Raw genomic sequence first — 26,038 nt, 5'->3', positions numbered from 1 at the left:
CTCCTAAGTACAGAATCTAAAGGTGTGCCTGGCAAGGTTATCTAAAGACTTTTTCCCATGTTTAGGTATTCCAGGTTACTTGTTAGAAGTTTCTTTGTTTGCTAAATCTTGTGTTCAGCCAGAAATATCTTTTTTTCTTTCCTTTTTAAAAAAAAATACTTATTTTTATTTCTTTAATGTATATGAGTACACTGTAGCTGTCTTCAGACACACCAGAAGAGAGCGTTGGGATCCCATTACAGATGGTTGTGAGCCACCATGTGGTTGCTGGGAATTGAACTCAGGACCCCTGGAAGAGCAGTCAGTGCTTTTAACTGCTGAACCATCTCTCTAGCTCAGAAATATTTTTTTAAACACTAGTATTTATGGAACATAAAGTTATCAGAGGCCTTTTGAGTCTAGTAACTGACTGATGACCAACAAGTAAAAGCCTGTCATGGACTAGCAGGCTGAGTGATGTCAACTATGTAAATAGGACCTGGAATTCATTCAAAGGAAATGTATATAGCCATGCATAATAGCACACTTCTGTCATCCCAGGATTTGGGAAGAGCTCTACTCAATCCCAGTATGGGATCAAAGTAAGACTCTTTCTCGAAAGAAAGGAAAACAGGAGTGTTTAGACAAATACCTACCCCTATTTTGTATTTTTCTCATGTAGAACTGTATGAATTCTGTAATTTCAGAATTTCTAGTTTCCCCCGAGGGGAAACTCAAGGGTTTTCACCTCCTTTGTTGCCTGAGGGAGGCCTTACACCTGGTAGGAGCTTAGTGACCTCAGTAGCAAGAAGACAGTGAGTGCACAGTGCTCTTCCACTTGGGCTTTCTTTCGTCTTATTGGTTGTTTGCCAGTTGGTTTGATTTTCATTTCTATGTTTTTGTAGGGTTTTTTTTTAACTGTGTAGGAACCACATCCTTTTATAGTTTTATTTTTAATTTATTTATTTACTATATGTAAGTACACTGTAGCTGTCTTCAGACACCCCAGAAGAGGGCATCAGATCTCATTACAGATGGTTGTGAGCCACCATGTGGTTACTGGGATTTGAACTCACAACCTTTGGAAGAGCAGTTGGAGCTCTTAACTGCTGAGCCATTTCTCCAGCCCACTCCCCTTTTTAATAGTTTTACCACATCCTTAAAAAAAAAAAAGATTTATTATGCATACAGTGTTCTGTCTGCATATATGCAGGCAAGCCAGAAGAGGGTACCAGATCATACATGGTCACAAGCCACTATGTGATTGCTGGGAATTGAACTCGGGACCTCTGGAAGAACAGCCCTTACTCAACCTCTGAGCCATCTCTCCAGCCCTTGTTTTGTTTTATTTTGTTTTGTTTGAGAGAGAGAAAAAGAACATAAAGATGGAGTGAGTTCCAGGAGGTAAAAATGATCAAAATACATTGAATGAAATAAAATAAACAGTGGTACACATTTCATACTAAAAAGTCACCTGACCCCTATTTATTTACTAATAGCACTTAGTACTTCCCTATAATTGTTTTTATTGTTGGCAAAAATGGCAAATTATTTTATTTTATTTTATTGATGAGAGCTTCATGGAAAATAGAACAGATGTTTCAGGCTTTTAAAGTAATTGTTAGCCAAGGTGGTGGTACATACACTCAGAAGGCAGAGACAGGAAGATCTCTGTGGGTTCAAGGCCAGCCTGGTCTACAAAACAAGTTCCAGGACAGCATGGTTTACACAAAGAAACCCTGTCTTGAAAAACAAACAGACAAACAAACAAACAAAAAAGTGTCAAATCAGTGAGTTGTATTAAGATTTGCATTGACAGTCATATTCAAAATTTTAACTTCTCCCACTTTAAAAAAGTTTCCTTTTCAGTATTAACATAAAATTAGTGTTAAAAGAGTTTTAGGTTTTACTTAACTCTTAATTATGTATAGACTTATCACTTAGAGACAAAAATGTAGTATAGTCTTTTTTTTTTTTTTTCGAGACAGGGTTTCTCTGTATAGCCCTGGCACTCCTGGAACTCACTTTGTAGACCAGGCTGGCCTGGAGCTCAGAAATCCGCCTGCCTCTGCCTTCCAAGTGCAGGGATTGAAGGCGTGTGCCACCACGCCCGGCTTTATGGTAACTCTTTATTCTGGTCTTTTGAAGTTTACTGATTTGCTCTCCTAACTTTTCAGAATTGCAAATGCCACCCCCATCCCAGGAGACTTGCTTCGAGAAAATACAGATGAAGTGTTTCCAGATGAACAGCTTAGTGATGGGGAGAACGGAATCCCTGTTGGTGTATCACCAGATAAATTGCCTGGATCTCTGGGGCACCCACGCCCTCAGGAAAAGGATGTCTGGGAAGAGATGGATATCAACAAGAACAAGATAAAGCTGGGAATTTGCAAAGTGTGTATTTCTTACATATGAAGTAATCTTTTTCTGTGTATTTACTACTCTTCTCTTACTGATACACAGTTGAGACAGGGAGGAAGGAAAGAGAGAGGGCGGGGGGAGGGGAGGAGAGACAGTCTTCTTTCTACCGCCTTAGTCCTGGAGATCAAACCCAGGTCATCCTAGTCACACCAGGGAGGAGCCCTCAAATTGATTGTTCAATAGCAAGTGTTCATCCCTGAAACCATATATACACACATAACATCATATGGACCAAGCAGGTTGGTTTATGTATTAGGAAGATAGATACATATATATGTAGTGACAGTTGAAAAATAGACACCATGAATTGACAGCTGAGGAGGCAAGAGTTCATGGGGAAGGTTGGAGGGACGAAAGGGAAGGGGTAAATGAAACCGTTTATTTTCATTTACGAAAAGAAAAGGAAACTTTACCCACTAAGTAATCCACCAGCTTATGATTCTCACTTCTGAGTGTAAAGTAGAACATAGTATTGCTACTTATTTTATCTTAAAACTTTTTCAAGATTTTTATGTATATAGCTGTTTTACCTGTATGTATGTATGTATTTGTACCACACGTGTGTCTAGTGTCCGTGGAGATCAGAAGGTGGCACTGGGTCCCCTGGCACTGGAGTTGTTGATGGTTGTGAGTCAACATGTGGTGCTCTACAAGTGCAGCAAGTGATTTCTGCTATCTCTGCACCAAGCCATCTCTCCAGCCCCCTTGACAATTGTTTTAAATATTTGAAACTGTGAAATTATCTTTTAGCTAATGTGGTCCAAAGTGCTCAGGTTTAGATACCAGTCATCAGTATTCAGTGTATGTTATGGAAAAGATAGATATTTAAAATGAATCAAGAGTGTGAGTGGGAATTAGTGGTCAAGCACTTGACTAGCATGTGTAAGGCTTTGGGTTCCGTCTCTACCATCACCATAAAGAATGGAAGAAAGGAAGACAGGGGAAATCATACAACAAACAGAAAAGAAATATCTATAGAGTAAAAGTGGATCATTTTTCCAGATGACATGACTCTGATCAGTGTAGCTCTGTTCACAGCCTTGGTGACCTGTCTCTAATGAGGTGAAGAGGCCGGCATGTCAGGGAAAGTGGATGCTAAATAAAATACAATTGTACACATGTACACTTGTAAGTGTGGAAGAGAAACAGATGAGTTTTTAACTCTTGGGCAGATTATCCCCAGACTTTTCTTTGCTCTCATTGTTTATTCTTTTCCTTTTGTGGAATATGAAGATATTGTTGAAAAGGCCATTCATTACAGTAGTAGTTGTTATGTGCTGTGGCATGTATCTTTAATCATGGTAGTTGGGAGGTAGAGAGGCAGGTGGATCTTTGTGAGTTTGGGGCCATGCTGGTTTATAGTGAGTTCTAGGCCAGGCACAGCTACACAGTGAGTGAGACCTTGTCTCGAAAATGATAGCTATTAAAAAAATAAAAAAAAGGGGGTGTGGTTGGGAAGGAGGTTGAAGCTTAGGGTTCAGCCTTAAAATATGGTTGGTAGAAAGTTGGCTAGTCATCCTTTTATGAATATCCTCCCAAGATCATCTGTGATCAGTTCTGAGGAGTTTGTCCTAACTTTGTACAGTTAATAATTATATAACTATAAATTTGAGAGAAGAGGGTGGCATGGAGATAAAAACGAGAACAAAGTATAATAATATATATTTATGAATATTTCACAAACCCAGTTCTTTATCTTAAGGAGGACTGGAGAGGTAGCACAGCTATTAAAACATGCACTGCTGTTGAAAAGGCCCTGAGTTCCATGCACAACACATCCATGTCTGTAAGCTCAGCCTTTAATCCCAGCTCCAGAGCTGATGCTTTTGGATTCCTGAGAGCATCTACACTCAGTGCTCATATGCTGTCTCAGTCAGGGTCTCTATTCCTGGACAAACGTCATGACCAGGAAGCAGTTGGGGAGGAAAGGGTTTATTCGGCTTACACTTCCACATTGCTGTTCATCACCAAGGAAGTCAGGACTGGAACTCAAGCAGGTCAGGAAGCAGGAGCTGATGCAGAGGCCATGGAAAGATGTACTTTACTGGCTTGCTTCCCCTGGCTTGCTCAGCCTGCTCTCTTATAGAACTGACTACCAGCCCAGAAATGGTCCCACCCACAAGGGGCCTTTCCCTCCTTGATCACTAGTTGAGAAAATGCCTTACAGTTGGATCTCATGGAGGCATTTCCTCAACTGAAGCTCCTTTCTCTGTGATAACTCCAGCCTGTGTCAAGTTGACACAAAACTAGCTAGTACATATACTAACATGCACGCACACATGCGCATGTGCGCACGCACATACACACGCACACAGTGCACAGGCATAGGCCCCAGTATGCAGTTAGGAATGAAGGTAGTTTTTTTTTTTAAGTTTTCAGTAATTTATCATTTTATTCACTTTATATGTCAACCACAGCCCTCTTCCTCCTCTCCTCTCCCCATTGTTCCTTCCCCTTCTCAAAGAAGGGGAGCTTCCCTTGGGTAGTACCCTACCTTGGGACATCTAGTCCCAGCAGGACTAAGCACATCCTCTCCCACTGAGGCCCAACCAAGCAGTCCCAGGTAGGGGTAAGGGGATCCAGTGGGAGGGAGCAGAGACTGAGAGAGCCCCTGCTCGGCTTGTTAGGAGACCCACATGAAGACCAAGCTGCACATTTGCTACAAATGTGTAGGAGGTCTAGGTCCAGCTCCTGCACACTCCCTGGTTGATAATCTCCTCTCTGTGAGTCCCCATGGTCCCAGGGTAGTTGGCTCTGTGGGTCTTCTTGTGGCATCCTCGACACCACCAGCTTGCTTCTGTCACCTTCCTCCTCTTCCTCCTCTTCCTCTTCTTCCTCCCTCCTCTTCCTTTTCCCTCTCCTCTTCCTCTTCCTCCTCCTCCTCTTCTTCATCTTCCTCCTCCTCTTTTTCATCTTCCTCCTCCTCCCCTTCCTTCCTTCCTTCCTTCCTTCCTTCCTTCCTTCCTTCCTTCCTTCCTTCCTTCCTTCCTTCCTTCCTCCTCCTCCTCCTCCTCCTCCTCCTCTTCATCTTCTTCCCAGTGCAAAAAGCAAGAGGAATTTATTGTTCCAGTGCACTGGGGTCGTCCCAGGCTTGAAGGAGAGGTGGCCTGTTAGGTGAGTTTTTTTAATGGTTTCCAGGTGTGGAATAGAGCATCAGCAACTAGGCACACTATGATTGCAACTTGCCCACTTCTATCCCTGACTCTCCCACTAGACTTCCTGAGCTCCCTGATGTTTTGCTGTGGGTCTCTATGTCTGCCTCCATCCGCTGCTGATTGGAGCCTCTGAGGAGACAGTTATGCTAGGCTCCTGTCTGCAAGCAGAGCAGAGCATCATTAATAGTATTAGGGGGTAGCTCTCTCACATGGCATGAATCTCAAGTTGGTGCAGTCGTTGGTTGGCTGTTCCCTCAGTCTCTGCTCCATCTTTATCCCAGGTAATTTTTTTTTCAAGTGAAATGTTATCTTTTTTAAAAAAAGAAAATACCCTTAAGGATATATTCTTAGTATGTTTGGGCTGCTATAATAAAAAATATCATGACATAGGTACCTTGCAAACAACAGAACTTTATTACTCACGGTGATCAAGACAGATTTGGGGGTCTCTTTAGGACCCTCTATAAGGATACCAATTTTATAAAAACTCAGCCTCCATGACCTAGTCATTGCCTCCACTCCATTATCTTTGTAATTAGTTCAGTACATGAAATACAGCATGCGAGTTTAGACTTTCAGATTATAGCCTAGACATATATACTCTGTCATTTGTAAAAGCATTAACAGCAAGTGGTCTTGCTAACGAATAATATCTACACATAGTAGTCAGCAATGAGGAGTAAAAAGTAGGGATTCAGTATTGTATGTACATTGCTGGAGATTGACCTCAATGCCTCAGTTATGCTAAGCCTAATACTAATTTGTAGAATATCAACTGGGGCAGTATTTATGGTGCCAGGACAAATTGGATTTTAATAGTTTTGGTTTTCTTTTCTTTTTTTAAAAGATTTATTTATTTATTTATTTATTTATTTATTTATTTATTTATTTATTATATGTGAGTACACTGTAGTTGTCTTGAGACACCCCAGAAGAGAGCATCAGATCTCATTACAGATGGTTATGAGCCACCATGTGGTTGCTGGGATTTGAACTCAGGACCTTCAGAGGAGCAGTCAGTGCTCTTAACCATTGAGCCATCTCTCCAGCCCAGTTTTCTTTTCTTTTAATTTTTATTTTTGTTTTATGTGTGTAGGTGTTTTGCTTGCATGTATGTCTTTGAGCCTGTTGCCCACAGACACCAGAAGTGGGTGTCAGAGCCTCTGGAACTAGAGATACAGATAGATGTGACCCATCATGAGTGCTAGTAACTTCTGAGCCATCTCTCCAGCCTGAGAGATTTGATTGTTTGGATTTGTTGGTTGGTTTGAGACAGACTCTGTGTAGCCTGGAGGAACTTGGCACTTTGTATTACTCTGTGCCCAGCTTTCTGCTCTGTCCTGACAGTTTCCAGCAGCTTCTTGTTCTAACCCAAAGAGTTGGTTTTGTTGTTTGTTTTTGAGGGGTATAATAAGAAAGGGGTATGACAATTTTGGCAGTCTCTCATAACTCTTGTGAGATCTGTATGTCTCAAAAGATATCATCCTTTCTAAGATTTAGTTTTAGTATAATAGAATAGGGTTCTTTAAACATCTAAGTAGATAGGCTGGAGAGATGGTGAGTTCCAGAGGTCCTGAGTTCAATTCCCAGCAACCACATGGTGGCTCACAACCATCTGTAATGGGATCTGATGCCCTTTTCTGGTATGTCTGAAGACAGCAACAGTGTACTTATCATAAAAAAGAATTGACAAACAGAAATTAAATAAAATTAAACTGTTACTGTCTAATATTTTTATTTATTCTTAATTATGAGCATGTGTGTGCAGGTACTCATGGAGGCCAGAGTCTTCAGAGCCCCTGGAGTGGGAGTCACCTGGGGTTGAGTCACCTGATGTGGGGCTGGTACTCAAACTGTATGTAGTCTTCTGCAAGAGCAGTAGATGTTCTTAACTGCTGAGTCATTTCTCCAGGCCCAAAGTCAAAATATCTTAGTTTTCTTGGCCGTGAGGTGTGTCAGGAGGTAAAAGTGCTTGCCACCTTGCCTGGCAACTTGCATTTAGGAGAGTCAACTCCCACAAGTTGTCCTCTGACCTCCATGTTCACATGTAGTAAGGGCATACACACAGATATACAATAAATAAATATTTTAAATTAAAAATTTAAGAATTTAAATCATTTGTTGGCATTATTTCAAAGGCATCAGTGATTTCTCCCATGTATAAGTTTAGAATGATTCTATTTATATTTTCTTTCTAGGCAGCTACTGAAGAAGAAAATAGCCATGGTCAAGTAAATGGCATACTCAATGCTCCAAGCCTTGGTTCACCAATTCGTGTCCGATCAGAGATTACTCAGCCAGACAGAGATGTTCCGTTAGTAAGGAAGCTACGTTCTATTCACAGCTTTGAGCTGGAAAAACGTTTGACACTTGAGCCAAAGCCAGATACTGACAAGTTTCTGGAGACCTGGTATGTATTGTATCTTCCCCTATCTTTCTCTCATTTTAAAACTTCCATGTTACTACTACTACTACTACTACTACTACTACTACTACTACTACTACTATTATATTTTATCTCTATTAAGTTAATTCTTTCAAATAAATTCTTGTGTTTTTATAACACTGACACCATTGAGTTTCCATTTGTTCATATCTTAGGTTTGTATCCTCATTCTTAATGTGACTTGTGTAATATCATTACAAATTCTACAGCAAAGTCTTTGTCTTTGAGAATTGCTAACTTCCTAATACCAGATACAGTTGTAAAATGAACATATTTGCAGTGCCTTTGTTAGAAGGTGAGCTCTTTGAGGCAACAGTGTAGAGGTACAAAGGCAACTTTAGGCAGGGACAGGGGCACACAGAGATAAGGTACAGTGGAAAATACATAAGTAAATTTATCATTTTGCCCTGTGGCACTCAGGTTTCCCAAGACAAAAGGAAAGTTAAACTTTACAGATAATGTATATAAGTAGTATAATGACTTATGCTTTTGATCGGTTAGGCACATTTTGCCTGTAGCAAATTTTGGTTACAAGATGGAAATGAAAATGTAAGATTTGAGGTCTATTTACCAATCAATAGGCTTCAAGAGAATTCAGAGATAGTTGTATGTAGTCCCAGCTCTGGGACTGTTGGCAATGAAATGTTGGGTTAAGAAAGGCTGTGGATTTGGGCTGGGGGTATAATTCAGTTAGAGTGCCTGCCTAGCATATGTAAAATCCTGGGTTCTTGTATGTGGGTTCAATCCCCAGAACCACATACAAGTATATGTGTAGTTCATGTCTATGATCTCAGCTAGGAAGGTTGAGTCAGAAGGATCAGAAATTCAAGGTCATCCATTGTCACATATCCACATATGATCAAAAAGACAGTCTAGACTTGAACAATGCTTTAACCATTTGAAATACACTTAAGATGAGGTATAGATATAAGAGAGCAATAGGAAAAAAACTTACTTTGGCAAGGAGTCAGACTAATAAAAGAGACTTTAAAGGTGGACAGTGTTGGGGAAGATCAAGAATGGCAAGTAGAGAGCATCATGGCCCTGTGAGACTCCCCTTGCTTTCTCCATACAAACTCATCACACTTTGTAAGAATGGTTGTTCCGCATAGAGTTTATCAGGATATAGTAGATGTTTCTCTAAGGACAATTGAGTAACTTGTTTTCATTTTCTTAAGCATGGAGAAAATGCAGAAAGATTCCAGTGCAGGAAAAGAACCTGTCCCCCCTGCTCTGCCTCATAAGCCGTGTGTCCCCGTCGTGACCCACACTGACCACATCTGGCACTATGATGACGAATATCTTCCTGATGCCTCCAAGCCTGCCTCTGCCAACACCCCGGAGCAGGCAGATGGTGGTGGCAGCAACGGATTTATAGCTGTTAACTTAAGCTCTTGCAAACAGGAGGTTGATTCCAAAGAATGGGTGATTGTGGACAAGGAGCAAGACCTTCAGGACTTTAGGACAAATGAGGTGTTAGGCCATAAGACAACTGGAAGCCCTTCAGATGAGGAGCCTGAAGTGCTTCAGGTCCTTGAGGGATCACCTCAAGATGAAAAGATCCAAGTAGGTCCTTGGACTGACAACCATCACTTAAAGAAGGAAAGCTCAGGTGTGGTTTTAGCACTTTCTGCTGAATGCCCTGCTACTGCTGCTTCAGAACTGTACACAGATAGGCTAGACCTCCAGGCTGGAGCTGCAAGTCAGTTCATCACAGTGACTCCCACAAGTCCCATGGAGGCACAAGCAGAAGGACCCCTGACTGCGGTAAGAAATGGCTTTTGTCATTGTTTTGTGTTAACTGATCAAGGTGCTATTAAGAAAAGCAAGGGCTGTCCTTGGTGGCACATGCTTTTAGTCCCAGCACTCAGGAGACAGAGGCAGGCAGATCTCTGTGAGTTGGAGGCCAGCCTGATCTACAGAATGAGTTCAAGGACAATAGAGAAACACTTGTCTCAAAACAAACAAATGGGTGATTGGGCCTGGAGGGCAGGGAGCCTGAGCTGGGTGTGGTTACACACACCTTCAATCCTTGCACTCCAGAGATGAATCTCTGTTTGAAGCCAACTTCTTTTACCTAGTGAATTCCGGGACAGCCAGGGCTATATAGACCTTGTCTCAAAACAACCACAACAAAACAAAGACTGGGGCTGGGAGATGACCCCACTGTAGAATACATCTGTGACTCCAGCACCAAGTTGGAGTATGCTTGGAGCTGGAGGTGGGGACAAAGACAAATGGGTCCCTGGAGCTTGCTGGACAGCCAGTCTATCCAAATCACTGAGTTCCAGATTTAGTGAGAGATCCTGTCTTTAAAAAAAATGTGTGTCTTGGGCTGGAGAGATGGCTCAGCAGTTAAGAGCACTGGCTGCTTGATGTTCCAGAGGTCCTGAGTTCAATTCCCAGCAACCACATGGTGGCTCACAACCATTCGTAATCAGATCTGATGCCCTCTCCTGGTGTGTCTGAAGACAGCTACAGTGTACTCATATAAATGAAATAAATAAATCTTTAAAAAAAAAGTGTGTATCTCCGTACACAAACACATTCTTACTCACCCACACACACACACACACTGAAACTAAAGAAAAATAAATAAATAAAGGCTATCTGTGGACGGGGCTTCACAGCTTTAGTTCCAGAATTTATGAAGCTAAATAAAGAAGACCACTGTAAATTCAAGCCTACTCTGGCCAACTTGGCTGTAGGAGAGACACTGTGTCTAACTAAATAAGTGAATAAACAAAAGGAAAGAAAGGCAGGAAAAGGAAGGTAGATTAGTTGTTCAGTTAAGATTGCGAAATCAGACACTTAAGTTAAGCAAATGGGTACATGTAAACAATAGTATTTACTACTATTTTTCTATAGGGAACCTGCAATAGGGAAAGAAATAAAGCCAGACATAGTGGCACGTGCCTTTGATCCCAGCACTCATTCTGTAGACCAGGCTGGCTTTGAACTCAAAGAGGTCCCCCTGCTTCTGCTCCCGAGTGCTAGGATTAAGGCCTGCACTACCACCACTTTGCTTAGCCTTACTTTCTAACATACTAATCTCAGCATTGTTCCCCAAATAGAAATGGTTTTTGTTAAAGCACATTTGCACTTGCTAGGTATAAAAGACTTGGAAAAGACACTGTAGCAGTTAGGATTTCATTGCTGTAAAGAATCCTACTTCTTCAATCAGGTTACTTTATCTTCCTACTAACTTCTCCAGGATTGCCTTGTACAATTGTTTGTGGACTAGGGAAAATTAACCCAAGGGAATAAACTAATCTAGTCCAACCTGAGTTTTGTTTTAGGATTTTTAGCCCATTCCTGTAATTCCAGTACTCAAGAAACCACGGAAGGAACATTGCTACAGTTTCTATGACAATCTGAGCTACAGAGAAACTCACTATGTAGACCAGGCTGGCCTTGAACTCCCAGATATCTGCCTCAAATGCTGGAATTAAAGGTGTGTGCCCCACACCTGACCTATACTGTTTTGGTTGTTTTCTTTTCTTTAAATTTATTTTATGTGTGTGGTTGTTCTGAACCCAGGTAGCCTATATTAGATTCACCTAAAGCATCTTCAGCACTCTAGTTCCTTAGTTTTATTTATTGTTAATAAAATCTTACAGCATAGGCTGGCTGGAATTCAAATTCTTTGAACCTCAACCACCCCCAAAGACAGGGTTTCTCTGTATAGCCCTGGCTGTCCTGGAACTCACTCTGTAGAGTAGGCAGGCTTCGAACTCAAGAGATCTATCTGCCTCTGCCTCCCAAGTGCTGGAATTAAAGGGATGCGCCCAGGTCATTTTTGCTGCTCTTATACATTGAAATCTGAAGTATTACATCTCAAACCATGCATATGATTGATGACCATATAATTGGATTTTTTTTTTTTTTATATTTTTCTCCCTGCTTCTACAGATTACAATTCCTAGACCTTCTGTGGCATCAACACAGTCAACTTCAGGAAGCTTTCACTATGGCCCACAACCAGAGAAGAAAGATCTTCAGCCCTTGGAGCCCACTGTAGAACTGTACTCTCCAAGGGAGAACTTCTCCGGCTTGGTTGTGACAGAGGGTGAACTAGCTAGCGGAGGAAGCAGAGTGGATTTGGGACTTCAGATAGATCACACTGGTCATGACATGTTACCCAACATGAGAGATGGTGACACATCTCAAGACTTGGGACCAAAAGACCCTCCTGACCATAATAGATTAGCTGTGAAAGAATTTGAACATCTCCCTGGAGAAACAGAAGAGAGAAGCCTTCTTCTGGGCTCAGAGAATGAAGATGAGAGGTTAAGTAAAGGGCAGCACTGTATTGAAGTCTCTTCCCCAGGAGAGTTAGTGACTGCAGAGAGGGCTCAGTTAGCTGCCACAGAACCTCTGCATGTATCAGAGACACAGAACTGTAGTGTGCTACCAAATCAGGACAAAACCCATGAGATAATGAAGCTTTTGGCAGTTGGAACTTCAGAAATTTCTCCTCAAGCCATTGACCCACATGCTGAAGGGCAGATAGGCCAGATGGCAGCAATGCAGAAAAATAAGCTATTTAAAGATGATGGTATTCAGAGTGAAAGCTTGCCAAGGCAGCAGGGAGACCTCTCTGCTTTTTTGCACCAAGAGGGTAAGAGAGAGAAAGTTGTCCCTAGAAATGGAGAGCTCTATCATTGTGTCTCAGAGAATGAGCATGGTCCTCCTACTCGGAAGGACATGCTCCGGTCATCCTTTGTGACCAGGCACAGCCGGATCCCTGTTTTAGCACAAGAAATAGACTCAACTTTTGAATCATCCTCTGCTATTTCTGCAAAAGAAAAGCTTCTACAGAAGAAAGCCTATCAGCCAGAAATAGTCAAACTTCTTGTAGAAAAAAGGCAGTTCAAGTCTTTCCTGGGAGACCTCTCAAGTGCCTCTGATAAGCTGATAGAGGAGAAACTAGCCGCTGTTCCAGTCCCTTTTTCTGAGGAGGAAGTCTTCGCTCCCTTTTCTAGACTGGCAGCAGATTCCCACCTGAGTAGATCAGTTGAAGATAGCTTTCTGTCACCCATCATCTCCCAGGCTAGAAAGAGCAAGATTCCAAGGCCAGTATCCTGGGTCAGCACAGATCAAATTAATGGCTCCGCTTCACCTCAGTTCTTGCCTCGGCCACCACCAGGAAAGCCACCAGTCAGGCCTGGAGTAGAAGCCAGGTAACTTCATGCTTACCATGTGTGTAGTGTGTAAGGGTGTTTCAAGTATTGCTTTACCATACATATGACAGCAGTGGTCGAAGTTCCTTCTTTTGAACTTGTTTTCTTCTGTTCCTTCCACAGTACACCATTAGGGCACAGTATAGTAAATATACTGAGGACAATGCATTTTGTTTCCACTGAGGCAAAATAAAACAACATAAAATTTACCATCTTACTCATGTTAAGTGTCCTTTTCAGTGGTATTAATTTTGCTATGCATATTCAGCACATAAAACCCGAAACGTAAGACAAAAAACTTCCATTTCTAGCCCCCCCCCAGCAAAACTCGATTTAATTTATGACTTTGATCATTATAAACACCTCATGTAAGTAGAATCATATAGTGTTTGTTCTGTTGGAGCTGGCTGTTTTACTTAGCAGAACATCTTTAGGGTCATTCATTTTAAGTGTCTACCAAAATTTCCTTTCTTCTAAAGGTAGTTGGGAAGAAGGGGACTTCTGTCATTTTGGTGTTTGCTATACAGAGGCCTTCCATCATCTGTGTATTTATATTTGTGTGCATGCCTTTGTAGGTTCAGGAGTCAGAGAGCAGCTGGTAGGAATAGGTTCTCATCTTCTGGGCCTCAGGGAGGCAGCTCAGGCCTCAGACTGAAAAGCACCTTTCCTGATGAACTATCTTGCTGGCCCCAACTTAAAACATGTTGTTCTCTGTTTATTGTGCTTTGTCCTTTTTTCTATCTATCTGATTTGTGCGTGTATGGTGAAGCCTTAAATTCCTTTATTTTTCCTATTGTGTAGTTGTGCCTGTTTTCATTGTGGTCAACATGGAGTAGACAGTCCTGAAATTCTAGCATTCTAATTGGGTGTTTGGAGTGTAATAACAGGGACATACCACTGTGTCCCTTTAAGTCACCTCCTCATTCCTTGTACTTATTCAAGTCACAAGATTACATCTTCATTTTATGTGCTCAAACTGGCCTTGAACTACAACAATCACACTCAACTTTAATTGAATGTTTTATAAAAATTATAAATAGCTGTGAGAAGAATAATCACCTTTAGAACTGACTGTATTTATCTCTTTACTTTATTCAGCTCTTTAGTTCCTGTTTGGTGTCCTCTGGTTTCAGTCTGCAGTAACTAGCACTGTAGACAGCAGGTCATATAAGTGGTTGTGAGCTGCAGGGATTGAGCCCAGGGCATCAAGCCTGCTAAGTACATACCTACCTCTCACCACACTGCCATGCCCCTAGCTCAGCTTCTACCTCATACTATCTTTATTTCTCCCTCATCTTTGAAGGGGACTTTTCCTCAACATGGGATTTTTAGAGCTTTTAAATCTCAGTCTTTAACCCACTGCCTTTGACCTCTAGAACTTCTGAGAAAAAATATTCTCCTTGTATATGACAAGTTGCTTCTTTCCAGCTGTTCTCAGGGCTCTTTGGACAGTTTGACTGTGTGCCTTAGTTTGATTGGGTCACTTTGCAGCCATCCTGCATGGAGGTCATTGAGTTGTCCTTCATCACATTTGGGCAGTTTCCAGCTGTTCTTAGGTATTATTTACTTTCTTTTCCTTCTGCAGCTCCTATAGTGCCTACATCCATCCACTTGCTGGTCCCTTACCCTCTTCTTTAGTCTTTTATCTTTCTGTGATTCAGACTCGATATCAGTTTTCCCATCTTACCATTTTCTGCTTCTTCTCACTACTCATGTGTGCTTTTTAAGAATTGTGTGTGTGTGTGCACACCAGTGTGCTTGTGTTGCAGCCAGAAGTCAGCTTGAGGGAGTTGCTTCTTTTCTTCCACCATATAGGTCCTGGGGATTGAATTTAATCATCAACCTTGTAGGCAAAGCACCCTTACCCACTGAGTCATCTCTCCAGACTATCCTACCCAGTCTTTAATATTTAGCTCCCTAAAGGGAAAAGAGAAAAAGTAATGGCAGGATGAGAAAATACCAAGTCTTTATACCCCCTAGAAGTCACTTCAGTCACAGAAAAGGGGGTGTGCAATAATGGCCAGAGATGTGAGAATAGCCACCCACTCCATCTTCTGTGAGAAGCTTCAATGAAGAGCTCTAGAGTAAAAGGAGTCATTTCAGCCAGTGGGACAATTATCTATGAAGTTAGCTTTATATGATTGATCTCCTAAATCAATCAATACCCCCTCCCTCCTCTTCTTCCTCTTCTCTCTGCAAGAGCACGGAGCACTGACCATCGTTCTCCTCGCCCCACTCCTCCCCATGTCAACTCCCCTGAACTCAGTCCTTGGAGCCAGTGAACTCTTCCAAAACCAGCTTCCCAATGAACCTGCCTTTAATTAAAAAAACAAAACACTAAGTTAAATAAAAAATGTACCAATCTCTGAAATGCCCCATTCTATCACTTTCTGTTTGTATCATCAGGCAGTTCCTTAATAGTTCATCTGGTTAATACAAGAATCAGCACTTGCGGAATTCTTAGCATTAGCAAGGTGGCGGTTGTATTATCACCATTTGAACTTACAGAATGAGGAAGGTTATACATTAGCTCACTTACTCAGAAGAAATGTGGAGTTTAGAGGAAGAGTACTAACTAGAGCAGAATGTAAATTTGTAGCTTTTGTTATTGGTCGTTTTTCTTTTTTCTTTTTTTGGTTTTTGTTTTGTTTTGTTTTTCGAGACAGGGTTTCGTCCTGGTACTCACTCTGTAGACCAGGCTGGCCTCAAACTCAGAAATCTGCCTGCCTCCCAAGTGCTGGGACTAAAGACGTGCGCCACCATCGCCCGGCATTGGTCATTTTTCTATTCAGCTTTGTATACAGGTTAGCTTATTTCTTTATCTCATAAAAATATAATGAATGTTGAATACTCCCAAGACATCTAAGGAAATTATCCTCCCCAGTTTGAAGTGATACAAGTTGTAACAACTTACTGTTTTTATTGCGAATTTATTATTCAGAAACTCCAAGCTCATGGGCATCAGCCTGCTGACACCGTGCCTGCTGTTTTCCTCAGCAGATATGTTGGCCTTACTTGTGGCTGTTCTCAGATGAACGAGGCCTTTGTTGACAAACAAAGCAATGAGAGTACAGTCTCCAAACAAACTTTTTTTCCCAAAGACTTTATTTTTACCTTCAGTTGGGGGAGTGAGTGTGGCATGTATGCCATGTGTAGGTGCCCTTGGAGGCCAGAAGAGAGTGTTGGATCTCCTGTAGCTGGAGGTCCACGTGGTCACGAGTTGCCCAGGTCGAGTGCTGAGAACTAAACTCTGGTCTTTAGGAAGAAGCACTGTACTCTTAGTTCCCTAGCCTGTTTACAGCCTAAGGACTGGGGGGCGGTGTGGGTGGTGTTCGTTGGTTTGCCTACCCTGGTTCCTGTACATTGTGTACAGACGGCTTTAGAAGCTAGTACAGAGTTGACTGCCATGGTGCTGAAGGTGGAGATGAGTAACAACTGCCTTGCTAAAATCTGAAACTGACCAAAACCAACTGCAATTTATGCCCAAGTTTTCCTGTGTGGGTTGCAAGCCTTTAATGTACTTCAAATTTATAAATAATTACATTTGACTCTTCTAGTACAGTTGTTTTCTAGGTGGGGTAGGTTCCTGGTATAAAGAAAAAGTTCATAACACACATTCTTTATTTAAAATTTTACATATTAGTCAGCTTATTGTTCTTACAGTCATTTACTAGAGACAAGCTAATTTATAAGAAGAATGGGAATTCCAAGTAGCATGGCACAAGGCCATGCAAGTGCCTCCTTCACTTAAGTCACTACACATGGTGGCTTGAGCACCTTGTGCATCTCAGCATATGCCAGTCTCCTTCCCTTTACTTCCAAAGCCACCAGAATTTAACATAGAGGCTCCACCCTAATGATCTTACCTAATCTGATTACTTTCCAAAGACTCTACCTTTAAACACTATCGTCAGATTAAAGTTCCATATGCTTGATTAAACTAATGAAGATGGTCCAGAGACAACCCATACTACTATATAAACTGATTATAAAGCCAGGTGTGGTGGCATACTCTGATACATACTTGGAAAACTGAGGCAGAACAATCACAAGTTCAAGGCAATAATGACCTACACATTAAGTTCCAGATGATCTAAGCTACATAGTGAGAGCCTGTCTCAGAAAACTATTTAAAAGAAACAACAAAAAAACCTTGACTACTGCTAGACATGGTGGCTCTGAAGCAAACGAATGACTAGTCAGCCTGACTATATAGCAGAACTATATATTTACAGATTTTAACGTTTTATCATTAGAGAGAGAGAGGAGGGATGAGAGCATATTGTATGATGGGGGTGTGCATGGTGTGCATGTGGAGGTGGGAGGACAACCTTGTGGAATTGGTTCTCTCATTCCATGTTTACATGGAATCCAGGGATCAAATTCAAGTCACTAGGCTATCATTTCAAGAGCCTTTACCCACTCGTGGCCCCTAGTGGAATTTTTAAAAAACACACAAACAAGGTGTCTTTGGCCAGGAATGATAAAAAGCTGGGAGATTATACATACTTATAATTCCAATACCTGGGAAGCTGAGGCAGGCCTGGCCTGGGTTACATACTGAGTTCTTGATCAGTGTGGGCTGCACAGGAAGACCTTGTCAAAGGAAACAAACATTAACCAAAAGGCCAAACAGACATAGCAGATGTCAAACTCAGCATGTATTTGAAAGAGTAACTCAGTATACTTTTAGTGTGTTTTTTGGTATTGACATACTTCATACATATCATGATTTGGGATACTGTGATTTTTTTTTTAGGCACACTTAAAATGAATTTTTGATATCCTGTTTCCAAAAAATTAATTCTTCTCTATTCTTTTAAGGCTACGCAGATATAAAGTTCTAGGGAGTAGTAACTCTGACTCAGACCTTTTCTCTCGCCTGGCCCAAATTCTTCAAAATGGATCTCAGAAATCCCGGAGTACTACCCAATGCAAGAGCCCAGGATCTCCTCACAATCCAAAAACACCACCCAAGAGTCCAGTTGTACCTCGAAGGAGTCCCAGTGCCTCTCCTCGAAGCTCATCCTTGCCTCGAACATCTAGTTCCTCACCATCTAGGGCTGGACGGCCCCACCATGACCAGAGGAGTTCTTCCCCACATCTGGGGAGAAGCAAGTCACCCCCTAGCCACTCAGGATCATCGTCCTCCAGGAGGTCCTGCCAACAGGAGCATTGCAAACCCAGCAAGAATGGCCCAAAAGGATCTGGCAGCCTCCACCACCACTCAACCAGCTCTAAAACTCCCCCAGGGAAGAGTAAGCCAGCCAGTAAACTCAGCAGATAGGAAGTGAGCAGGCTACATCTCTGGGAAAGGCGTGAGATCTTCTTCCTCCTAGACCTGATGCATGTGTGTCCCTGTACTGTCTGTTTCAAACAATCAGTGTTGATCTTCTCTTGCAAAAGAAAGTAACATGATCAGTTCTTTATAAGAAGACCTAAGTATAACTAGCTAGGGCAGGTAGAAGCACATCAGGAGTCCGTGCCTCTGCACAGGAAGCGTCAGTCCAGCAGTGTCCGAGGGGAAGAAACTCAGGCCTGAGCTCTTGTTTATAGCTGCCTTTGAAACAGAAAATTGAGGATAGGAAATAGAATGGGATTTTAGGTGATTTTGCCTAATTTGTTAATCTTCTACTCAAAAAGTATATAGCAAAATTGTTTGATATTTTTATTTAAAACTTCCTAACCTTGGAGAGTCATTGCGCAGACATTCAAATATAAGAAGCTTGTTGCCAGGAAACCATTACCTGGGTATATTTGGTTTGTGTGTTTATTTAGTGAATCTACACCTTTCTTTCCACTCATTCCTAGTATCTTCCCTGAATTTTACATTTTTTAAAATTAATGTTTTTACCTCTTATTTTTAACAATACACCCTAATGTGTGTTTTCATCAGCATAGGATAATCCAATTACCTTTATTTAGTCAAACCTTGCTATTTTCGTTTGAGCAACAGTTCTTATTCTTAACTCCTATATTTTTATCTCAAAAATGAAAGAAATGTCTATCTAGAGCTATTTTGGGCAAAAGTATCTGGAGAGGGACAGAGTGGGACAATGGCTTTCAAAGGTACAAGCACCTTTCCCCTGACTGCACTTCCTCCTCTCAGGAGCCTGCGGAGGAGACAGCTTCCCTGGGTTCTTTCTAGTGTCAGCCTTCAGGGTGATCTAGGAAAGAATAACACTTCGGAATGTGGCTTATACTTTTAGAGATTTAGAAAGAAAATATGTTACTAAGGCTTACAATCAGATTTTGTATTTTATACATTTAGCCAATAAGGAATGAATATCTGGGAAATAAATTTAGACTAAATAGTTTTCTTTCAATGTTTTTATTACCTGGTTCTTGTGTTGTTTAATGCTTGGGCTTCTTAGCCTGACTTCCACATTTATAAGAAGACGTAAGTATAACTAGCTAGGGCAGGTAGGAAGCACATGAGGAGTCCGTGCCTCTGCACAGGAAGCGTCAGTCCAGCACAGTCCAAGGGGAAGAAACTCAGGCCTGAATTCTTGTTTATAGCTGCTGTTGACATCTAAATTTCAGTTTATAAAGCTGTAAGGATGATCATATTCGTTCTAATCTTACTCTCTTACTAGCAGAAATCAGGCAAATTAAAGACACCAGACTTTTTAAGTGGACTATTTGATGCTCTGTGGGTGTATAAAAATCTTATTGAGGTCAGGGAAATTGATCTGCCTGCTGTTGAAATCTGCCTTCTAACAAACATCTACTTTTTGACTTTGTATTGCTGCCAAACCTGTAACTGTTGAATTTCAGGAGTGGGGTGGAAAAGGAAACGTGTTTCTTCACTAAGTGAGCATGTTCCAGGGGTGCATCCCAGCTGCCCAGGCACTAAACTAACTTAGCTTGTTCTGTGTTGAGCGTTTTCAAACTTGGGACACTACACTGAGACATAAGGTCTCCCATGAGAAATGGGGCATAGTGTGGAATCTTAATTTCTGTCCAGGTTCAGGCACTTGAGAGCAGTGCAGTAGGTAAGGCGCATTTGTTGTTTATCTATTACAGCTGTAATACTGGAGACTGATCCTTATGTATTATATTGTATAACAGTTACTGCAGTACTGCTTGCATGTCTTTCATGGTAAATTATATAAATATTTATAAATATAGAAGAGACATATGCTTATATAAATCCATTTTTTTCTCATTCTGCATTTGTAATTTCAAGATTATAGATGATAAAATTCCTTTTCTATTGTGTGCTTCATGTACACTTGGGCATTGCCTGTCTTCATTTTCTGAACACATGTTCTTGGCATGTGGTCCCTAAGAGTAGTCCTGCCTTCCGGGTGCACACTGAAGCAGCTGGCACTTGTTACCAAGCCAAGGTGTAAGGTACTTAATTTTCACTTAAAAAGTATTTTAATAGGGGAAAATTTTAACAAGATATGCTTGTAATACAGGCTCAAAGATTACTCATGTTAGCCACATAGTTCTGTCCATATGGTTAGAGTGGATAGATGGGCATTATAATTATGCAGCTGACATCAACTGTTTTTTAAAACATTTCCTGAAAGTTGCCTCTTCCATGTCACTTTTTTGAAGGGAAGTGGGGATGGGATGTAGGGTAACTAAAATTCTTTCTGTTACATTAGCTAAATGATGCTAAAAGTAGCCGGCTTTCTTGCTGTCCTCTCTAGTCAAACATGTGCTAATAGTAACTGGGAAAGCTAACAGGGCCCAGCCTTTTTCTTTGTGAATTTCTCTGCTGGCAGTCATGCTGACAGAGATGCTTTCTGTCTGTCTTTCAGTGTGTTGCCTCCTTTTCTGCATGCCGTTCACAAACTCATCAAAATCCAGAGACAAAACGCCTCATTATGTGAGAATGTTTTATTTTGTATGTAGGGAAAAGAACCAACCAAAGATGTTTCTGCTCTGAAGAAAAGGAAATGGACTAATTAATTATATCGTATGTATCAGTAGTTACATTTATTATTAAGTGCTGTCCTGATACAGAGATGAAAAAGTAGAACCTGGTGTGATGGCACACACTTTGATCCTAGCACTCTGGAGGAAGGGGCAAGTGGATTTCTGAGTTTGAGGCCAGCCTGGTCTACAGAGTGAGTTCCAGCACAGCTAGGGCCACACAGAGAAACCCTGTCTTAAAAAAACAAACAAAAGATTAAAAAACATAGTTTGTGCTTTTACATGTTACATTTCTTTCAGGTTAAAAATAAAAATTGGCAGTCTTAAGCCAGCTCTTCACTCAGGAGTATGATCTAGAGAATCAAGCTTTCGGTTTGGTTTGGGTTTTCAGTTCTTTGAGGTTTTTATTGATGGCATATTTCATATTTCAGTCACAAATCATCCAAATAAGGTAAAGAACATGACTGTAGCCATAATAGAAGTAGGGTGTGACAGAAATTATCTTTTGGGAGACAAGTACCTCCTGGCTTCTATCTACACAGGTTACTAACTCAGGCCTGTCCTGTGCTTATTTCAGTGGAGCAAAGAATGAACACTTAGTTCCTAATTTTAGGTAATGTTGCCCCCAAATTATACTACTGACCCGTAGGCTTTGTGAATTGCTTGAAATATTAAAATCATACCTCGTAATCTTGCACATCCTAAAGATATCTTGACTTTAATGGATAGTGAAAACAGGAGGGAATTGTATCCTATCTGATTCAGCATTAAGATAGAGATCTTAAAACATCTAGGCAAGCTGGGCGTGGTGGCGCACGCCTTTAATCCCAGCACTCTAGAGGCAGAGGCAGGTGGATTTCTGAGTTAGAGGCCAGCCTGGTCTACAAAGTGAGTTCCAGGACAGCCAGGGTTATACAGAGAAACCCTGGCTACAAAAACAAAAACACAAACAAACAAAACACCAAAAAACAAAAAAAATCTAGGCTCTTCTCTCCAGCTCTGCACACAGGCTGGCCTTGCAAACAGGAGCACAGCCACTTTTAGTTCTTTAGTTGCATGCTTTGCAATGAATATCTTTGGTAAAAGTTGCAACAAGTTAATCAAGGCCTAAAAAAAAAAGTAACAAACGGTCAAAGAGTCCTTGACGTCATTATCCACTGCACATTATTTGCTCCAGCCCACTGAAGCACTGTATGCTGATGCGGTGTTTCATTTTACTCCTGGACACTGCGGGAACTTGAGGGGCTGCAGCAAGTACCAGACTCCCTCTCAGTCACAGAGTCTTAGGCTTCTGTTTCTGTGATTGCATCCATTGTACAAAAGCAAAGGTGTACATTGCTGCATGTTTTATAAACCTAGACTGCATAGCTAGCTAAGTAATGAGATTTTCTACACCCAATAATAACCTTGACAAACAGGTGCCTTTTCCTCAAGGGCAGAAAATTTTACATTTCTAATCTAACATTAGGAATTGGTGATAGGAGAAACAGGATCCACAATTTAGTGGCTTTAGGAAAAAGATGCATCTTGAAAATGTTATCTTAAAATATACTTATAGATAATCTAGATTTAGCCTTGGAGATCAAATTTTCTCATATTTTAAAACTTGTTAGCTAGGTGTGATGGCTAATGTTTCTAACCAATACTTGAGGGACTGAGGTGGAAAGATGGAAGAGAGTCTGAAGCCAACCTCTGCTTCATAGTGATTGCAAGTCCACCTGGGCTGTAGTGTGGGATCCTCTCCCAAAAAACAAAAACAAAAACATTATTTTTTTAATTATTTTTTTAAGTTTTCATACATGTATGTATATATTATATGTTGAGTACACAGCTCTCATTTGTGTATAATTACTTCTGTCATGTTCATGGTTTGCATTCACTGTTTTACATTGTGCCTATTTATGGCTTTGGAATGTTGTTTCTGGGGGGAGGTCATCTAGCACCTCTGTCACTGACGTAATAGGACATTTGTAACCAACACCTCTGTCACTGAGGTAATAGGACATTTGTAACCAACTGTACTGCTTAAATTTCTTGAATTTGGTTCTATAGACAACATATTTGCAGAATAGCTTTTTATGTTTTAATCCAAATGCATTATAAGATTACAGCATGTGACGACTCTGATGGTCCTTACATGCCAACAACACTTAGAGTCCCAACTCAGAAGCCACAGTGATGCATATTAGACCTTAACTCATAGAAGAAAACTAGAGGCAGTTCCACAACCCAGTCAGTGGGAGGTGTCTGGTAAACATGCCCCACTTCCTATCCTCACCAAAACTTTACAAAACTCGAGTGTGCACTCTGAGAATGTGTAAGTAAAGTAGAAAGTCCTCATATTATTGGGTATTTGCCTTATTTTGGCCATTTCTCCAGAAATTTTACACAATCTTGGAGCCTTAAGGATCTTGTTATGCAGCATTGCTTTCCATAACTGCAGGAAGTGGGAAATTCCTAGGTAACTCCCAAGTATGGAACAAAAAGAACCCCTATTCACTTAGAGGAAAATATGGGTAAAATATATATGTTTTCAGGTAAGTTCTTCCTCTTGGGAGAGGATTTGCATCAGAAAATTAGTGACAAATTCATCTCTTGGTTTCACAATATCTCAAGATGCTAAATAGCAAAGATTTACTGAGTCATGATTTCAGTATTTGCTCCTATATAAGTACTAATAAACATGACAGCTAAGGCAAGTTCAAGGTGATGAGATGATTTCCTATACTGGGCTCAATCCTTGGTTTTAAGGAGCCCTTAACAAAAGTCCTTTCATTGCCCTTAAAATGTAACAAGTTTCTGCCTTCTCTAATTGGAGGTGATAGTATCTACACTGTAGGCTCAAGGTGATGCTGACCACATCTCCTGGTACCTTCAACTAGAATTTCTAGACCAACAACAGTATGAATGACGCAGATCTCTGAGACTAATAGAATTACAGAATTTGCTAATAACGTTATTTTACATTAACAGTGGGATTTATCTCTTGATAATTTAAAATTATTTTGTACTGTATACATGATTATTCACCTAAACCAAGTTTTTATGTAGACTATTCTTGCCATATGATACTTTTTAAAACTCCCATAAAACATAATTGAAAACATCAAAAATTCACTTGTATCAAAGTTGGAATGTGCCAGGTGTTTTTTGCTCACTTACAGTAGTAAACAAGGCTATACAGAGTTTGGGCTGTGATTTATTATTTTAGGGAGTTTGCTGAGAAGAAACCTTAAGACTTTATTCAAAACAGTTTGGTTTGGTTTGATTTTTTGAGATGGGGGTTTTTTCAGTGTAGCCCTGAGCTGGAACTTGCTCTGTAGATTAGGCTGGCCTTAAACTCCAGACCTACCTACCTCTGCCTCCAGAGTGCTGAGATAAAAAGGTGTGAGCCACCATGCCTGGCTAAAAACAGTTTTATTAAACTATAAATCAATGAAATTAGTTCTCTAAGATAATTAAGAAATTAAAATATAGGAAATAGATCTTCTTTTTAAGACAAAGGAAATGTAGCACTGGGCCACTCAGGACTTTGAAATTGGATTGGATTTCCTAGATTTTGGTGGTATATGCCTATAATCTCAACATTGAAGAGGTAAGGGCAGGAACAGGAGTTGAAGGTCATACATAATGAGCTGAATAATGAGTTCGAAGCTAACTTAGGCTCTATGAGACCCTGTCTCAAAATAGGGGGGAGGGGAAAGGCAGAAACAAAATCTTAGGTAAGAGAGATTGGATTGTTGGATTGGATGAGTAGACAGATCTGATGGCCTGGGCTCGAGCCACTTTGCTGTTCCCTGATGCACAGTTCTCATTCTCCTTTGACACCTTTCCTAAATGGCATCTATTTAATCAGATCATTTATTTACAGATTCCAAGTTTTTCAGAAAAGGAGGCACATCTCATTTTGTATTAGATATAATGAGTTCATAAATTATTACTGGCAAATGTTATCAAACTTAGTCATAACCCGAATTCTCTTACTGAACAAGAGAAATAAGTCAATGTTCTGCTGTCCTCCTCTTAATGAGATGCGAAATTGCTCTTTGAAGTTCTTTTCAATGTGTTACATTGTATCCTTTCTCCTTCAAGCATCTTCCCTTTATGTGTTTTTGCTCAGGCAACCATGGGCATAGAGTATTGAAAAACATGCAGTGCTTTTGTATAGGCCATCTGTACATAAAAGTGTAATTATTTATTTAATTTTCTCATTTGTACCATATTAAAGCTTTGTACAGTGTTTTAAGTTCTGTTTTAAAATTATTTTGTATTTTATTTTTATAATCTAGTAATAAAACATTCAGTCCGCATGCAAACTTTAGTGCTATTTGTGTGATGGTTTGGATTTCAAAAAGTGAAAACTATTTCCTAAACTACTAAAGTGTTACAGAAGTGACAGACAACCAAGAGAAGGCCATTTTGGCTAACTTAGACGCTAGGTGAACACCAGGGTTCAGGGGTCTGACGTGCGTGTTCAAGCTGACTTTGATATTCTTCTGTCTCTGCCTGCCAAGCACTGGGATTGCAAGCATCCACTAAATCCAGCACAGAATTAAGTTTTCAAAACTCCCTTTTCTTCTCCTTGGCAGTATGCTAGAGGGATTCCTGCTCCATCTACTGCCTATCACCAAGTGGTCTTCCTTTGAATGAGAGGAACACAGGGCCAATACACTGCTACTTTGTTTTGGAGGAAACTATAGATCCTATATCTTGATTTTTTTTTCTTTCCTTTTACTAAGGAGTATCATCCGAAAGCCTATTATATTTTTCAAAATAAGGGACCTGACAGGAAGTGTAGCCAGAGGGTTAACCAGCCAGTGTGTGTGGAGGAGGGTCGGGGGAGTGTGTCTAGGAATGCCATACTCTTCCAGAAGCTAATCATGAATCCTGACCTCTCAAGTAAAAGAAGTTGAGATATTCCCCTGCTGTAAACTCTTTAATACAATACGTAAGGGATTCAATACAAG

The 26,038-nt window shown here is 40.7% G+C and overlaps 1 protein-coding gene across 3 annotated transcripts in view; it reads left to right on the top strand.

Moving 5' to 3' along the window:
• The window catches only part of Ttbk2 (tau tubulin kinase 2), a 117,769-nt gene extending 92,382 nt beyond the window's left edge, over positions 1 to 25,387 (top strand). For all 3 annotated transcript variants that reach the window (NM_080788.3, NM_001024857.2, NM_001024856.2), the window contains 5 exons: positions 2,157 to 2,373; positions 7,754 to 7,965; positions 9,180 to 9,768; positions 11,914 to 13,184; positions 18,009 to 25,387. In NM_080788.3, the coding sequence (NP_542966.2) occupies positions 2,157 to 2,373; positions 7,754 to 7,965; positions 9,180 to 9,768; positions 11,914 to 13,184; positions 18,009 to 18,471 (2,752 nt within the window). In that variant the 3' untranslated portion in view covers positions 18,472 to 25,387. The remainder of the gene's footprint in view (positions 1 to 2,156; positions 2,374 to 7,753; positions 7,966 to 9,179; positions 9,769 to 11,913; positions 13,185 to 18,008) is intronic.
• Positions 25,388 to 26,038: the final 651 nt, after the last annotated feature.

This window comes from Mus musculus, chromosome 2, assembly GCF_000001635.26.
Source record: "Mus musculus strain C57BL/6J chromosome 2, GRCm38.p6 C57BL/6J".
NCBI classification, from domain to species: Eukaryota; Metazoa; Chordata; class Mammalia; order Rodentia; family Muridae; genus Mus; species Mus musculus.
The sequence above is the reverse complement of the archived record's forward strand: the minus strand, read 5'-3'. Positions and strand labels throughout refer to the sequence as shown.